Source organism: Scleropages formosus, chromosome 18 (genome assembly GCF_900964775.1).
Source record: "Scleropages formosus chromosome 18, fSclFor1.1, whole genome shotgun sequence".
Taxonomy (NCBI): Eukaryota; Metazoa; Chordata; class Actinopteri; order Osteoglossiformes; family Osteoglossidae; genus Scleropages; species Scleropages formosus.
Window position 1 is genome coordinate 19,407,220 of NC_041823.1, and position 17,836 is coordinate 19,425,055.

The following is a 17,836-nucleotide window of genomic DNA, read 5'->3' on the forward strand; positions in this document are numbered from 1 at the left end:
GGTTTGGCCGGGTTCTGTTCTCTGGTGGGTCTGGGGTTCGACTCCCGCTTGGGATGCCTTGTGATAGACTGGGGTCCCGTCTTAGGTGTGCCCCCCGAGCCCCGCGTCCGGTGTTGCCGGGTTAGGCTCCGGCTCGCCGCAACCCTGCTCGGGACAAGCAGCTTCAGCCAGTGTGTGTGTGTGTGTGTGTGTGTGTGTGGTGATCGGGCACTAAATGTAGGCCAGTAGACCAGTTTGCACTAATAACTTTTTGTGCATATCTTTCTTAATCTCAATTGCTGCCAGTCTTACTGGCACACTACCTGCCCTGTGTTTCTCTCCTATGCTTCTATTATACTGTATATTATACTCTTGTTATTCTACCCTTTTTCTGCCCCCCTCCCCATACCCACAACCCCATCCTACCAGCTCTCACTCAAAAGTCAGGTAGATACAATGACATAAAGACAAATCTTTATAAAGTAATAAATATTGACACAAATCCAGGTAATTAAAGTAAATCCCTGCATACAAACACCGCCTTAAAGGAACCGTGTTAACAGAGACCAGTATTTTTAAGAATCCTGCCCATCTCGTTCCGCCAGTTGAAACTGGGCTGGTATGACAGTGAAAGGGAGGGAGGAACCAAAAAGGAGAGGGGAAGCTGGAAAAAACCTTCAACAGATAATGAACATGACACTCTGAACAAGATGGACCTGTCAAAGCTCAGGTAAGAGCTTAGATATCATTACCACTTTAGACTGGTTAGCTGACAGATTTAAGGGATACGTTGATTTTCCTCTACTTGTCCTTTGCAAGTCACATTTCTCTTCCTTTTACTGGTGTAGTAAGTGTTACCCGTTGTACGTTGACTCTACTGTGATTACTGTGGTTGGGGCCTCCATCGTTAACCGAAGGACCACTCCATACGACCACAGTCCTCCGCAGCCTTGATTAAGAACACGGTAGAGTGAATTCTTTTGTGTATAAACAATAAGAAGGGTAAATGCGCGTTCAATAAGTAAAAGTAGTAGACTGTTGTTGTACTGTACACTCAGCTATTGATATTTTATGTTTCATTGCTGTCGTTGGGGAGGAGCTTCCTTCTTCTTGTTTACCTGGTGCCTCATACCTTGTACACATAGTGTATTTCAACATTGTCGCAACTAAAGTCCAGCTGTACAGCTGTATAGCTAAAGTCCAGGTGTGGTTGCGATTGTTGGGGATTGTCAGGAGTTGCTCCGTTCTTCAAGTTCCCTCCTAAAATAGCCAAAGTGACCTTGAGGAAAAGAAAAAGGGAGCTTGGCATGTCAAAGTGCCTGCTGCCAGAGTCTTTGAAAAGCACAGCATACGGGCACTTCATCAAGTAAAATTTCTGTATATACAATAATTAATCGTGGAATGAGCAAGGCAAAGGTTTTCAGCCTTTTACCGAGAGGTTGGGTGGGGTTTCCAGTATGCAGTTTGCAAATTTGTCAGCCTGAATGATATGCATGGCTAGGTACGAGGCGAGAGAGAGAGTATGTCTTTCTAGTGCGGCAAAAGTGCCACTGCTCTTGCAGAAATGGATATGTTACTTTTACATTAAGTCATTTAGCTGATGCTCTTCTTCAGAGCAACTTACAGTGTTGAGGTTATACTCACTACAAGCTTACAGTTATTTACCCATTTATACAGCTAGGTAATTTAGGGTAAGTACTTTGCTCAAGGGTACTGCAGCCAGCAGTGGAGATCAAACTTGCAGTATTTGGATCCAAAGGCAGTAGCTCTGACCACTGTGCTATCAACTTTCCCATTTATTAACAATCATCTTCAGCATGTTTGTTTTCAACCATGGACCTTTACATATAGGTTATTATTTGTTTAAGGTACAAGAGCAGTAGCAGAGATTCAAACCCACATCATGATGATGGTTTTAAGCACGGTGCCACCTGGTACCCCACAGGTTTCTCGTAGCGATGAATTCCTCCGATTGTGTCGTCTCTCTCTGCCTCCCCCTTTGGAAGTAAAAAGATTGGAGATGAAGTGTTAAAATGATGAAGGGAAAGTTTGCTTCTATGCTCCCTTTCTTTCTGTGACCGTCGAAAGAAATATCCGCGCTCGTTTTCGTTGACGGTAACTCGGATCCTACCGACACTCTCCAGCCCCTCTCCGAAACCACCGAGCCCAGGCCTGAAGGGAGGCGATGAGGAGCAGCAGGATGAAGTGGACGCAAGCGCTTCAAGGCCCAGCGAGGAAGCCAGGGATGTGGAGATGGAGAAACAGAGAGAAATGGGCTCTGCTGGAGATGGACACTTTTCAGGCGCAGTGCCGCACCAGAAGGGGGCAGTAGACAAACACAGGTTTAACACAGTGGGCTATCAGGTACAGTTACAGTGCGCTGTGCTCCCTTTCTTGGTATATAGTCAGCATCCTATTTATTTCTTTGCATTTCTTTCTATTCGTCACAAAGTCACTGTGACTCATGTTTCAATACTGTGTATAACATGTCTCGATTTTCAGAAAAGACATAAGCAAAAACTGGTGTCAGACTTTGCCACTTTCCGAAAGGGAAACGCCAAACCTCGAGCAGCTCTCAAACAGGCCTTATTTTACCAAGGAGTGTCTGACAAATCCACAAGTGCGGAGGTATTTTCTTTGTTTTTTTTAAATTTGCTTCCTTAATCCAATAGTACTTACTCTCCCTGGCCAGAGTCCCTTAGCCGTTATTTCTCCTGTGCCATTTAATTTGGGCTTGAATTAGAATTCAGATTTCTGAGATTGATTTCAATAACCCTGTCCCATGTGTGTGTGTGTGTGTGTGTGTGTGTGTGTGTGTGTGTGTGTGTATGCATATAATGACGAAGATTGCAAACAAAGAGCTGTCGCTGTATTGCCTTGCTCTACATGTGGCAGGTTTTGTTTTGCAGATCAAATAAAGTTCATCTGTGTTTGGGATGGTGCAGAATTGTATCAGGTTCTTCATGTACCCCATGCAACCTGCTCTGTCTTTAAGGAGCAGGTTCAGTTGGAGTCCTTGAGAGAAACGCTGGACTCTTTTCCTCTGCGGGTTCTCCCAGACTGGAGGAATGGAGGGGGAATCTGTGAGGTCTCTGGTCTGCCCCTGGAGGACAGCTGGACAGTCATTGTCCACTCTCACCTGGTACTGACCGACACAGGCCAGATCACGGGCTCAGCGGTGGTGGGAAAAGGATTTTCACTTTGCTTTTCTTCTTTTTCAACACCATTCAGTTGCAGAACACACAACATTTGGCTAGATGTAAGAGGGAAATCTATAAGGGTAAAACTGTGTTCACAAGCTCAGTGTCATTACTGTGCTACTCCAGCAACTCACTCAATGACAGTTGTTCTAGTTTGCGATATGAAATAATGAAGGAGGTGTTTTCCTCATCAGACGATGGACAAGACTGAAAGACACCAGCAGGAGGCCCTCTGGGAGATGATCTACACTGAACTGAGTTACATCTACAAGCTGACCATCGTAACTCATGTGAGTGGCTCATTTTCACCAATGAAGGATTTTTTTCCGCCTTGATAGAAGTACATTTTTGCCATTTTCGTCAGTCATCAAGTAAAAAAACTGCTGTTTTCAACTTTAGCAAAGCCTTTAGGTCCTCGCAAGGTCTTGTCAAAGGGATTGCGAACAGTTTGAAAATGAAGCGTGAAACTGAAAAGTTACGCCGGTGCACCTTCGATCCCTTCTGACTTCGAAAACCTGGAAAGGCTCATCTAAAAGCACGTGAAACGTGCATTTTGACTGTTGTGGTTTAATGGGTCAGTCGTCTTGCTCCTGTCCTGTGGTACTTGCTGACTGATGTTTCTTTCCATCAGCTGGTGATGGGGGCCCTTACCCACCTGCACAGGCATGGATTTTTACGGGAGGTCAGTCAGCGATATCATTCATTCAGCGCGGTATCACGCTACTCGGCCTTCTTTTCGAATTTCAGTCGGTGCCCTTTCATTCATCTGCCTCTTTATGACTTTACCCACCGTTCCACTCTCATTTCAGTCAGTGCCGTCATTTATCAGTCTCATTGCTGTAAGGCTTTTGCTTTCTTTAACTCACTTAATCTAATTTTCCTCAAATCAGCCCAATATATGTGAGCGCAGGCTACGGTAATTCAATTCCGATCAGGACTACCCAGCTAATACACAAAGATTGCGCACAGCCGTGAGAGGTATCGGTGCGTTAAACACAGCAGCGGAAACAATAGCTTCTGCTCTCGGCTCAAGTTCCCTGAACAACACATTGTCGAAGTAAGATGTCGGTTAAGCAAATGCCTGAGGTGTTACTTTTTAATGTAAGATGGCAAACAGCCATCGTCAGTATTATCAGGGGAGACTTCAGCAAAAGGTTACTGCATTTACTCGAATGCAGGTCACATTCCATCTTTATCACTTTCTTTCCATCGGTGCGGTTCTTTTTTTTCCGAGCTCGCCGACAGTCCGCTTCCGCGTTACTCGGCACAGAAGAGCAAGCGCAGCGAGTGGACGGTAGGAGGAGGACATATCACATGACGTTGTGTCAGTCCCCATCTCTGTCCAGACAGCTCTGCAGCTGCAACATTTATAAGTTGCTGAACAAGTGGAAATTAAAGTGTGTGTAGGAGGGACTCATACTGCAAATATTAGACACTTAGATGTGAGCACAAGAGCATAAGTTTAATAGACCATCTTTTTCAGTCTGATGCATAATATTCAGTGGAATTTTTATGTAATCTATCTATCTATCTATCTATTGTGCATCTTTTTTCTTATTACTTATGTTGACTGTTGCATTTCTCTTTGCTTTTTTGTTTGCATAATTACTCTGTGAGGTGCCCAAAGGCACAGTATAAAAATGAACTGAACTGACTTCAATAGCATTAAATGCAACTGGAAAAGCTATCTTTATTTTGATCTGAACAAGTCCCCAGCTATTTTCCGACTGTGGACCCTAAAGCGCAGTTTCCATTTGTGGGCTCATCTTCCCACTTCAGTACTAATATTAAAAGAGCGCTCAGGTTTGGCATTATCTGCACCACTCAGAGTTTTAACGACGCAGCCAGTTGCCATTGCTCAGCAGTAAAGAGACTGCAATACGAAATGACACAGTTAAGATCAGGAAATATTCATTTTGCTTTGCTGACCTCAATTATTAGAAGTGATGCAACGGGTTATTTTGGTTTGCACACTGTTTTGAAATGCGGTCACCAAAGTTCCACAGTTTTCTTGCTGAGGCCTTTCAGGAGTGCAGCACAAGTTCAGCGTGACTTCACCTCTGCTGCCTACTCTGCCCTGTCTGTTTTGTGTCATCTGCAAAAATTTCCATGTTATTTAATGTAGCTGAATTTCTGTGATTGTACTTTTTTAGGTGACCCATGAACTCATCTTTTCTAACTTGCCCTCGGTGCTGAACGCTCACTGCCGCTTCTGGCAGGAGGTGATGTTTCCGATGTTGGAGGAGGTCCGGCGGACAGGTGCACCCTTCGACCCAATCCGGCTGGAGGAAGGGTGCATGCAGGTACTGCAGGACCACTGCTCAACCAGCACACCTACTACAACACAGAGACTGTCTACAGTTTATACCTATCTATGCAATACTGCTGAAGTCAAGAAGTGTCCAATCCTGGACCCAGAAGTCCATGAACTGTCTAATTTTAGAAACTGGGTTTGGCAAAATTTTATTTACTGCCTATCATCTTAAACACATTAAACAATTAATTTACTATTAAACAGTGTGCACTCCAAATGTTTACCGAAACAAACAGTTACAAGCCAAGGTAAAGAAAAAACTGAGAATACAGTTTAGCTCTAAAGGGCCTGGGTTGACCACACCTGCTATAGTCCATGCAAAATAAAATGTGTGACCTGTTTTGGCCGCAAGGTATATGTGTGCGTAATGACCAAAGTCCAAGACTGCCATAACATATATAGTGTATAAACAGTATATGGCTGGCTGTGATTTAGCTGTAACCACTGTTTACCAAGTTGAAGTGATTTATTATAGTCACTACGTAATCAGGATTTTTAAGATTTTGTTTTTCCTTTAGAACCTATTTTGCTATTTAAAATGTGACTTTATCCTCTCAGGAAAGTACATGTTTGTTTTCTAACACACCTTTTTCTTCTCTCCGTCTTGTTCTGTTAGTTTCGAGAGCGCTTCTCTGCCTATTTGCAGTATTGCTGGGAGGAAGAGAGAATCGTGGAATTTGCTCGAAGACTAATGGACAACAACCCTCAGTTTCGCGCCTACATTACCGTTCGTTCAGTAACATGTGCCGTCACTGGTATTTAAATATGGTCAGGGTGGAAAGTAATGTACACTGCACAGTCATATCTGTACTTAGCTGTGCTTCAGGCTAAGTCATTGTTATAATTGGTAGCAGAACTATTTTCCACACATCTATGAGATCAAATGCAAAAGAACATTTTTCCATCAGTGCAAAACTTAAGTATTATAGGAAGATGCTTAGACTAGTGACTAGTCTAGATGCATGATTAACACTGTGCTGACGTTTACTCTATAGAAGGAGGTCCACCGAGGTTGCTAATGGTGGTATGTTGGCTCTCTCCCCTCAGTGGGTGGAGGCTCACCCAAGTTGTGGACGGATGCGTCTTGGGGACATTCAGGCCAAGCCCCACCAGAGGATCACCAAGTATCCACTGCTGCTTGCAGCTGTGCTCAAGGCCACCCAAGGCCACAAGTCGCAGTACGCCGTTCGCAAAATGGTGAGAGATTTCACCGGAAAAGATGATCTGTCTTGAAAATAAATTTTTGAAAAATATTTTCTTTATTTGTTAAGATCCCTTCCTTTACACTAGTATGTAATCCCCAACATTAGTATGTCACACTGAAGATCCCATGCCTTTCTCTCTTTCCATGTTAGTCAAATGTGGCCTCCCTTACAGGAAAAAAATTGAAATAGTGGGGATAAAGAAATAAAAAAGGATGAACTGGAGAGCATATATGTGGATGAAGTAGGGTTTAGAGTAGTATTTATAGACATTGTGAGCAACTGACACAGCAGGTGCAGAAATGATGACATGGAAATAGCTTCCATTTTTCTCTAGTTTGGTATTTAATCACATGAATCACTCACAAGTCAACAACAATCAACTTTCGTACAATCATTGCAATGATTGGAATGAGGAGGAAAAGCCCTGAAAGCATCTACTAATACCTTTCTCCTTCTTTCATCTCTTTTTCATCCTTTTCTTCCTGTTTGCTTCACCGGTATTATTTCCCTGTCTCTCACTTAACTCCTTTCTCTCTCCTCTAGTTAAACAGCGTCAACGGCTTTCTGGATAGCATCAATGAACACCTGAAACTTAAGGATGAAGAGTTGGAGCTCTCGGATATCGCTCAGAAGATTGAAGGCTATGAGGTGGTGGAAGGCATCAGTGAGGAAATCGATAAGGTGAGAAAACAGTTTCAGTACTACAGAGCAATTGACACGGGAAAGAACATTAAAACACATGCTCAATGCTGCCATGCGATTTTCATTCCAATGTCCTTGACAGCACATTCGAAACTTCTGCCGCTTTGATTTGACGAGCCCCATTCAGGGTGCAGGCCCAAGGGTCATACGCAGACTGCTATTGGAGGAAACCCTTAGGATCAGAGACAGGCGAGAAAGCAAGGTTAGTTATGCCATTGTTCTCTAATTGTGGACCTGGACCCTAACCCTAATCCAAACACTTTTTTTTTTGCTTGTTGCATGTTCATGAAACAAAATTTAATTGTAAAGCAAATTTAAAAAAGTATTAGGATTGGGTTAACATTTGCAAGTTGTTGTTAACCTTTCCTGTTTCATTCCTTATCATTATGTACAAAGTGGGAAGCAGTTGTTCTCCTCTTCTCTGATGTTCTGCTGCTGGCGAAAGCACAGAGGAAGTCGGAGAAGCTAAAAGTAATTCGCCCCCCTATGGCCTTGGAGAGACTTGAATGTGTTGCCCTAAAGGATGACTGTGAGTGACCACAGATCCTTATTTGACATACTAGCATAATTTTGTAGAAAAGGCTTCAATTAGGGCCATTGCCAAGCTCAGTTGCTATGTTGAGCAGTCAAGTGTTATTCATACATGGAACTCAATTTTTTACATTAAACCAAAATAAATTTAAAATAAATAAAAAAATAATGAGTCACCTGGATAAAGCTTACCTCATAAGGTAAATCCATGTAAGATGTGACTTTGTTGAACTGTGCTCTTAAATATGAGACCTTGTGACTTAATGCAAGGTGTAATAGTAAAGAAGTGTTGAGCTGACTTATAAAAACAAGTCATACATCCTTGCCACTTGATGACATTTCTGTTTGATGCTGATGCACACACCTAAAACCAAGTTCAGGATGCGTACAGTGAACAAGTAAATAAGGAGGTAAAGTTGGTTCCCAGCTTACAAACCTAACTGAGACTGGAAGTCAGTTTGTTGAGCAGCTTGTGGATGGAGAACAGGAAACTGGTGAGCCGGGACATCTCATGCACCCACGTGTACATTCTGAGTGCCCTGGTAAGAGTATTTACATGTTTTAAATCAGAAAGCCCAATAAAAAACCTGATCAAGATGCTGGTATTAATCTGCAGTTAATTGGTTCCTTCTTTTACTCCACTCCTCACACAAAAATTTACCAATACCCAATACAAGTGTAATTATGAGAAATAAACCATAATTATAAGTAATGTAAAAAAACAATATTTCTTGTATGCTATTTACCTTGAAGCACAGACAACAACTGTGCATCAAGTTGTGGCAGCAGGTACTACAATGAGGTGGAGACGCGGCTTTGCACTGATGGATCAAAACTGGTAGATGTAGAAGTCATAGGATCATCTATGGATTGTTCACCTTCTGCTTGCTTCTTTTTTTACCTTCTCCACACTTCTGAAAAACTTAAGGCACTTTTTACTGTTTGTCCTCGCTATCTATCAATGCATTTGGTGAAGCTTTGGCCCTTGATTTGAATTGGTATAATAGCTCCCTTTTTATGAAAAATAAATACTAAATAATCCTGAAAAAAATCTGTTAGTTGTGAAAAGTTTATTTTTGGAAAGCTTGTAAGATGGGAACCAACTTTACTTTTGCAAGAAGACAAATTTTTACAAAGTTTAATTAAATTAAAATAGTAACAAGTCGGACAAAAGCTACAATAATTCAGTCACTTTCCATAACTGCTTGTTCTGATCTGGGGAGCAGCAGTCAGGAGCCTATCCTGGAATCAATGGGTATAAGGTTGTTGGGGGTACACCTTGGACAGGACATCAATCCATTGCAGAGTAGCCATACAGACCCATTCACAAACTGAGGGCAATTTATAGTTTCCAATTCACCTGAACTGCACATTTTTGCACTGTGGGATTAAACCAGAGCACACCCATGCAAACCTGGGGAGAATATGGAAACTCCTCACAGAACAAGCTGGATTTGAACCTATGCCCATGTCTCACACACACACACACTTTCAGAACCACTTGACCCATACGGGGCCGCGGGGAACCAGAGCCTACCCGGTAACACAGGGCGTAAGGCCGGAGGGGGAGGGGACACACCCAGGACGGGACGCCAGTCCGTCACAAGGCACCCCAAGCGGGACTCAAACCCCAGACCCACTGGAGATCAGGACTGTGGTCCAACCCACCGCGCCGCGCACCCCCACATATGCCCATGTCATTCAGCTACAATAACTTTCAAGTCAAAAATCCATAAAACTACATGTTGCTGAAGAATTATCCTCCCTTTCTATTTTTCAACAGCAAACTGAAATGAGTAAAACATGTTTATTAAGATGAAGATTTTCAAGGGAAGGTTTAAAATACACTAAACAAATACAGAAAAGCAGCCTTTGGAAGATTGTTTACGCGCTTCACACTTGAAAGAAAAATAGCTAAAATAAGAAAAAACACATGTAAATGGATTTCACCTTCTTCCTTCTCTGTCTCTCCCAACCAACCCCAGGCTCCTTTATGCTAGTGGAGATTGGAGAACTTGGCTGTCCTGTGAGTGTCTACGTGATCACAGCTCCAAGCCCTGATAGTCGGTCCCAGTGGGTCAGCAGCATAAAAGCCGCCCAGGTGATTAGTTCAGACTTTAAAATTCCATAAACTACTGTTACCTCAGACTTTGTTCCTCCACACATGCCATAGTCTTCTCTTTCTCTTCAACCAGGTATCTCTGGCAACCATGAGGAAGAAGGAAAGAACCCAGGGACTGGGATCTTTTTTTCAGTCAGACACACAACTGGTGACACAAGCAAATCCTCCCTCGGAGGAAACTTTAAGCATGCTAAATAACAACATGGAGGACCCAAGGTACTCAGCAGAAATCAGACATATCCTTTCTTCTAATGACCAGGAGAGAAATAGTGCTAGCCTGTCAGATGACGAGAAATCACCGTTGCAAGAAATGGAAGGGAAAGACCAATATCAGAGCCCACAAGAAAAGTGGGATTTTAGATTTTTCAGCAAAAGTTTTATGTTCAGTCAATCAGCGCCTGAGGATTTTGCATCAATAAGGGGATCTGCCAAAAGACTTGGGTTCAACTATTTGGAAATGTCAGAATTGGAGAGTAAAGAGGACAGTGAGAGCATCCAAAAGGAACTTCATGAAATTATTTTTCATGGTTTCAATGAGAGAAGGGTTACCTGGAATAACTCCACAAACGGATCCCCAGAAGTCAGCAAACAAATTAAACAAAAGACAAGCTCATCTAGAAAGCATTCAGATTATAACAATTCATTGACAGCTGACGCAGAATCGGATCTAGAGTCTTTATCCAGTCAGTCAGAACCCAGAGATCTTCTTTGTGGCAAAAACCATAGTTTAAAAAACCGGACATCTTGGGAAGAATCCAAAAGGGATTCATGCATAAGCCAGTCAGAAGAAGATGATTTACTGGCAGACACATGGAGATTTTCCCGCAAGCTGAAATCACCCCGGTTAAGAAGAAGGCGCCCCTTAGGAACACAGCAGAGCCCTCCACTTCAAACTCACAACAAGACCTCCTTGCTCTTGGATGCAAATATATCACTGCCAAAGTCCTCATCAGATTCCAATTTAGATGGCAACCAAATGCTAGTGTGGGGCCTTGATTCATCTGAACAGGGTTCAAACACTGAGGATGCGGACACTCTGGAGTCCATCAGTAAGAACCAAGTGACCTTGTGGAGTTCACCACCTCAGGGAAACTCTCCTGTGACACAAGCAATTCCTGTTGCACAGCTACCAAATAGAAAAGCTGGACAAAACTCACAAAAAAAACCCAGACTCAAGTCACAGACAAGTTTTTCTGATCCAGACACTGAGCCTCAGGGAGGCCAAGGTCCTGGCATGATTCCAGCCTGGTTGGACAGCAGTATTTCCTTCTATTCTCATACAAAGTTGGCCTCAACGTTACAAGCTTCCTCCTTGGAAGACATCTTGAAGCGAGCCACGGCGCGAAAAAGAGACAGGCAAAGACCAGCAGAAAAATTTGAATGGAGGAAATGTGGAGTTTTGGACTCTATTCCTTTCACCTCTCAAACCACCTTGTCATCATTATACCCCAGTGAAGGAAAAAAAGAGGAAATCTTGGAAATTTCACAGAAAGGGCAGGACATGAATGGAGAAGCAAAAAAAGAAGATGACTCTAATGGAGAACTAATATACAGGTAAGGTAAAATATGCTGGAATGTATATGAACAGTGAAACAGTACTTACTATATTTAACATTATGCTTCCTGCTATAGTGGTTAATTTTGTTTCTCTCTGGTTATATTAACATTATATGCTCTGAATTCGGTCTAGTCAAGGAGTGAGAAATCTTGGTCCTAACAATACTCTGGGTATATTGGTCTTTGCTCCTCCCGAGCATTTACATGGTAGAACATGACTGGGTTTTTTACTGAATTGTTGAGAAAGTGCTATCATTTCTGAAAACAAACGAAATGTTTGAAAACCTGTAGATGTTCATCCAATGAATACCTTCCTTTTGTTTGCTCTTTTCTAAAATGTAAACAGAACTGAATAAATTTGTGTCAGTCCTTTAATACTTTGAGGGTTAAAAAAATATTGCCTCAGTAATTACTGAAAATGATTAAATTTTGTAGCGGCTATAAAAGGAAATGATAAAAGAGCAGTCACATACAAACATCCTTATTATCACATAGTAATTTAGTTTACCTGAAATGAGAAATTGCAATTGGTTTTAAGCTATGGTATTGGTTTTTCCTTTTTTGTTGGACATTCGGTAAAAATCCAAGTCAAGACCTAGTAATTAATAGTAATATGGAAGAAAAACTGCATACCCTGTGGCCTGCCAGGAACAGGATTGCTCACCCCACTTCAGCATGCAGTGTGTATTTCAACAAGACACTTAACGTTAACCCTAACCCTTCCTCTAAGCTTCTTCTATGGAGACGGGGCAAGTGTTGACTGGACAGGCTGGTGCTTTGACGACGATGAGGTCATGCATCGCTTGGACCCAGAGGAAAATGGAGTGTCGGTGGACCAGAGTGAAATACCAACCTCAGTACAAGTTGGCAAGCTCCAGGAAGACCAGCAGTCCTCTGAGGTGTAGCATCAAATGAAAATGTTGAACCTACAGGTCTGCTTTTAACGGAACTGGGAGTTTGTCTTGCGCTTTTTGAAGGGGCCTGGAGAAGGACATACAGAAGAATGACACCTTGTGACAAACAGTGTTTTGTACAAACCAGTATCTTATTTTGCTGCAGAAAATTTCACATAAAATGTGATTGCAAAGTCTTGGAAATTTTCCTTGTTTACAGAAAACCCTGGATTCAGTCTTGTCAGTGTATATGACACAAAAGCCACACAGTTTACTTCAGTTACAAATGTTAAGAGATGGGCACACTGTCCGGTGTATGTTTACTCCTGGATGGGCTCAATATGTACCACTTTTTACAGGCCTGGGTAGCACTGTAGTAAATGAACTTGTATTAAGCATTTTTCTCGTCAGTATAGAGTTTAGACCAGCTAGAACTCTGTTATTAAATGTGTGTGTATGTAACCGCTGTATGCACTGGGGTGCTGTAAATAAATGCCCTATGTATTTGGTCTGAATAATTTATAGATGAAGAGCAATGCTTATTAAATCCATTTTTTTTAGAAATCCTGCCTTGAAAGAAATGTGTCAATTAAGTGTTTTTAAAAGAGAAAATAAAAATACTGTACTGCTCTTTTTCAAAATTTATTTCAGTTGATTTAACAATGAAAGCTAGGAAAATAGGTTGACAGTGATATAGCTTTATTGAAATCAAAGATATTATTGAAATAAAATACTGGCATATAAAACTTCATAAGTGAACACAGTTTAAACAATACAAAAAGGAAATAAGAAAAAGATTTTTGCTACATATGGCTGCGTATAATTCGCAGATATACTCAGACAATCACCATCCACAATGCATAGTCACATTTCACGCAAATTGTCCACTCTCACACAAGTAGTATTATAGTATTTCAAGATGTCAAAGAAAAATTAGGCTTCAACAATGCCCGTGGGCCACTAGATTCATTTGTTCGTTAAGCGGCAGAATATCTTTGTTGCCGTTAGACTGTTGTTTGCTGATTCTTCACTTTCGTGTCTGCTCTGTTCTGCCTGTTGTGTTCTTGGGCATTAACGGAGGAGTGCACAATGGTTTCCAGGGCAGGATATGGCAGTATCATCTTCCGCTGAAGAGAAACGAAGAGACAGCTTTGAGTTTCATACCGGCTAAGGAAAAACATGCTGATTGCTCTCATGTAGGAACCTGAGCAATGACCCTGCTAGAGAAGCATGACAACATGGTGGCACAGTATGCAGAAGCTATTAAAGAAATACTATTCAGACACACTTATCAGCTGCAAAGGTCTTGGCAGGAGGTAAATGTGAATACGAAAAAAGAGCAGAGGGGTTGCGGTGGAGCTTACCCTACGATAGTTTTTGTACATCTGGAGCACAATCAACAGCAACACCAAGAAGAATATGACAAGGCCAGTTATCATGCCTGCACTAACATTCCCTGGTTTCTTCTCTCCTTGCAGAGCATCTATGAACAAAGAGAGAGGAGAATTGCTGTGGTCAATAGTCATTTGGCTAGTGCATTCATTTAAATGTTATTACTTACACCTCTGTGATTACAATGATGGACTGAATTATGCATTCTTCAGTAAATGCACTGAAAAATCATACTTACATGTGAAAGGTTCATGATAAGTTGCATTCCCCAGGATGCCCTGCTTCCCGAAGTATCGACATAAACATTCTCCGGGACCCCTCCTTTGTATTTTGTCAATATTCAAAGACTTTTCCCAGTGGAATGGGGTAACTGCTTGGGAGCCACTGGCGTCATTAGTCACCCAAACCCACTCATAGCTGCTGATGCCTGTTGTATTGCTGAGCTGGCAGATCAGTGTCTTTGGGGTGTTTTTCAAGCCAGTTGTAACTACTGAAGAACAAAGAAACCATGGAGTCAAACGACGGAGTCACCCAAACCCTTGTAGAAGCTGAAGACACACTTTAATTGACAGCCATTGTTCAGCATGACTCATTTGCAAAGTATACAGATCATATCTTGGTTGTCTGTCTGCACTGGTATGTTTTATTTCTTCAGTTACATTAAGTACTTTACCACTGTAGGCTGGGTGGGCTTTTTCCTCCAAATATGACTCACCTTGGGCTGTCACCAGCTGCAGTTGCCTCTGCACTCTCTTTCCTTCCAAAGTGCCTGAACATCTGTACATCCCTTGGTCCCTGGCATCCACCCTCTCAATCTCTGCTGACTGGTCCCAGGGTGGACGGGAAGACTGAGATGAGGCACGGAACAAAGAAGGAAGGCCTTTAAAAGGGCTAAGGCTATCACTGTCTCTGCTCCAGCTTGGGTGCTCTGGGACCACCCCCACAGTGTACACACAGGGCAACCATGCCAGAGAGCCCACTTCAGCATAGACCTGAATCATTTCCTGGGCTGGACTGGTGATACCTTAAGGAGGGATAGACAAATGTTTAATAGCTGAAAATACAAACACCTTGGCAAAGTTAATTAATGAGCTTATATCATGCCAATAAAGCAATCTGAATTTCTGGTTTTAATCTGGGGGTGAGAAATTCTTGCACAAATTTTCAGCAATCTTATTGTAATTAACAAATTTAAGGATCAAGAAGAATGCAGTGATACCAAGAGCAGTGAACTGATGAGACTGCTGATTCTCACCTGCCACAGTCAGGGACTGACTCGCCTTTCCTTCATTCCCATTGTGCTGGACAATGCATGTCCAAGTACCCGTATGCCTTGGAGACACACCCAAAATCTCATAATCCGTCACACCTTTCCTCTGCCTCCGTTGTAGCCGATCCCTATTATCTGCTGGGAATGAGCTGCCATTGAAGCTCCAGTTTACTGTCACCATGCTCACCGGAGGCATGATGTTGCAAGTTATTACCACATCGCTGCCTTCCACTGGCTGATGTGATGTGACGGACACTGAAATGCAGAAATTCAGGCTCTACTTGTCATTAATGCCACATGAAAACGTTAACTAAAGATAAAGCATACGAGACTAGGGTGCTAGATTGGGGTGTCCCTTCATTACGGCTATATTTGAGCTCATTTTGACAGGGTCCTTATATAACGTACCTTCAATCACCCTAAGAATCACTTGCTTTTTGGTTGTCTTCCTTTGATTTGTCACTGTGCAGAAATACTCTCCTCCATCCTCAGCACTCACGTTTTCTATCTGGAGGCTGAAGTCGCCTTTATTAAAGTTAGCGTGGGAGCACCGGGACCTCTGGCCAACCCCTACTCCCCGAAATTCCATTCCACTTGGCTCTACACGCCACACAGTGGTCTGGACCCTGGAGAACAGAAAGGAGACAGTCTCTTTACATCTTTTCAGACTTGTTCCAACACCTGACCTGGGAAGACTGGGGGTGTACAAGTACAGGGGGATTGACTGGTCAATATGGGTGAACTTACTGGTTGCGGGATTGCCTCTGGCTGCTTCTCGTCCACAGCACACGAATGGGGGAGGAAAGACCACTGACTTCACAGGGCAGCACTGCTGTTGAACCTGCGCTCACCAGCACTTCTGTTTCCTCACTCGAGCCACCTGGACAGCACAAGAGATGCATGTATCAAAACTCCTTCCAGCAAGACAAAAACCAGAGGAGGGCCTACACTTCAGACCAGGACTTAAGCAGCCATGCAGTGGTAGTTCCTTAGAAAATATAAATCAAAAACTAAACCCAACCCAGCGCCATCTGTAAAAATTTGACTTCACAAGAGGCAGCTATTATAATTTCAGTGAAAACTTCAGCACAGATTATGTCATTTGAAAAGAACAATTATAATGTAAACACGAAATCTCACCCTTTATAGACAATGCAGTTCCCAGCAAAACCACCAATAACAGCATGGTTAACTTTTTTATAGACTGTTGCACTGTTTATCAAATTATTTTTCATGTGTTCTTGGTTGGTCTCTCTTAATCCACTCTCTGCTCCCTTTGTTCTCCCTTTAGCTGTATCTGCAGTTTTACTTCTCTGACTCAATGCCTGCTTCTGCGTCTCTGAAGTTGTGCTTGGTGTATATATATGGCCGGGGGTGGCAAAGAGCGAGAAGGTGTTAGAGGGTAGTCCCTGTCTGAGTCACATGATCCTGGGTTCTATGGGCCGTTTGATGTGGCTCATATCTGTTCCGGTGACGCAATTCGGAAACTGACAGAAAACGAATTGCACAGGGAGACCCACGCCCCCACGTGCTCCCTCTATCCCTCCTCGACCTGATCAAATCAAATTCAATATCATATGTTTCAATTCACTTTTCAGGGTGGAACAATTTCAATATAAATATGTTACTCTACTGGAACTCTAATGGCAGGTTCTCTTTTCCCAAAAATGAAAATCTGCAATAATAACACAGTGTGTAGAAGTTAAATAGTATCCTGTATCCCCAATGCGATACACCCCCGAAACACACATGTTCCTCAGCTTTTTCTTGATAAAAGCCGTGCCTCTTTTCTTACTCAGTCCAGAAATAAGTTGTGTAATTATAGGTGAAAAAGCAAGCAGAGCAATTGGAATCTGACACTTAGCTTACTGAAAGGTCTGTCAGTACACTGAACCAGCGTGCCTTCCAGTAATGAGAAAAAGCAAATAAGAAAGCAAGAGATCTGGCGTTGTTTTGATGGAGGGAACTGATGCTGAGAGTGGGGTTAGAGGATGACTCAATCTCTCCCTTTGATTCTCTCTCTCATATGAGCTTTGTTGTTCTTGGTGCATTGAATGATTTATGGAGATGCTCTACCTCAATGGCATTTTTTTTTTTAACCTGATAAATACTATATTTGAATATGAACAATACTTCCCTTTTCTCATCTGTTTTACATAACTTTTTCATTCATACCAAAGCAGCATAATTCTCAAGCGCTTAATTCCCATGCCTCCTCATAGACAAAAAAACATTTTCCACAGTTTCTTTTCAAATTAAACTGAAGTTTTGGAACATTTATTCACACCAGTAAATTACTCTTGCTCTTAATTTGTTTACTGGTGTTGCAAAATCAAGGCATGGTGCAGACTGTGGAATATTTTTTTAAATATAAAATGTAATTTACGATATATGGGATTATTAGGAATATTACTCTTACATTTCTTACTGTCTCCAGAAAAAATTGAACAATGTAAAGTTAACTAGCATTGCCAAATATAAATAACCTAGGTTTCAGAAAGGATTTTCTAAGGTAAATTAACACAAAGAACTTACAGTTATTAAAATATTTTTAGCCTTGTTTCATAGTTTTGTATATTTTTATTTAGTAGACGTTTCGGTCAGTGACAGGAAGTATATATTTTTTTTAATACAATATTCGGTCCTTCAGGTTGTAATTCTGAAGTAGAAA

The 17,836-nt window shown here is 42.0% G+C and overlaps 2 protein-coding genes across 2 annotated transcripts; one reads left to right on the forward strand and one right to left on the reverse strand.

Annotated features, from left to right (window-relative positions):
- Window positions 1-644: 644 nt before the first annotated feature.
- Window positions 645-13,067, forward strand: plekhg6 (pleckstrin homology domain containing, family G (with RhoGef domain) member 6). The gene is made up of 15 exons (XM_018735301.2): window positions 645-709; window positions 2,124-2,343; window positions 2,482-2,607; window positions 2,975-3,121; window positions 3,374-3,469; window positions 3,811-3,861; window positions 5,333-5,482; window positions 6,110-6,220; window positions 6,541-6,690; window positions 7,242-7,379; window positions 7,483-7,602; window positions 7,797-7,929; window positions 9,917-10,032; window positions 10,127-11,607; window positions 12,341-13,067. The coding sequence occupies exons 1-15, from the start codon at window positions 690-692 to the stop codon at window positions 12,513-12,515; spliced, it is 3,234 nt and encodes a 1,077-aa protein (XP_018590817.2). The 5' UTR covers window positions 645-689; the 3' UTR covers window positions 12,516-13,067.
- Window positions 13,068-13,312: 245 nt separating this feature from the next.
- lag3 (lymphocyte activating 3) lies at window positions 13,313-16,370 on the reverse strand. The gene is made up of 8 exons (XM_018736856.2): window positions 16,306-16,370; window positions 15,913-16,045; window positions 15,574-15,791; window positions 15,151-15,420; window positions 14,611-14,919; window positions 14,134-14,385; window positions 13,868-13,986; window positions 13,313-13,630 (listed from the first exon to the last, which is right to left on the reverse strand). The coding sequence occupies exons 1-8, from the start codon at window positions 16,349-16,351 to the stop codon at window positions 13,508-13,510; spliced, it is 1,470 nt and encodes a 489-aa protein (XP_018592372.1). The 5' UTR covers window positions 16,352-16,370; the 3' UTR covers window positions 13,313-13,507.
- Window positions 16,371-17,836: the final 1,466 nt, after the last annotated feature.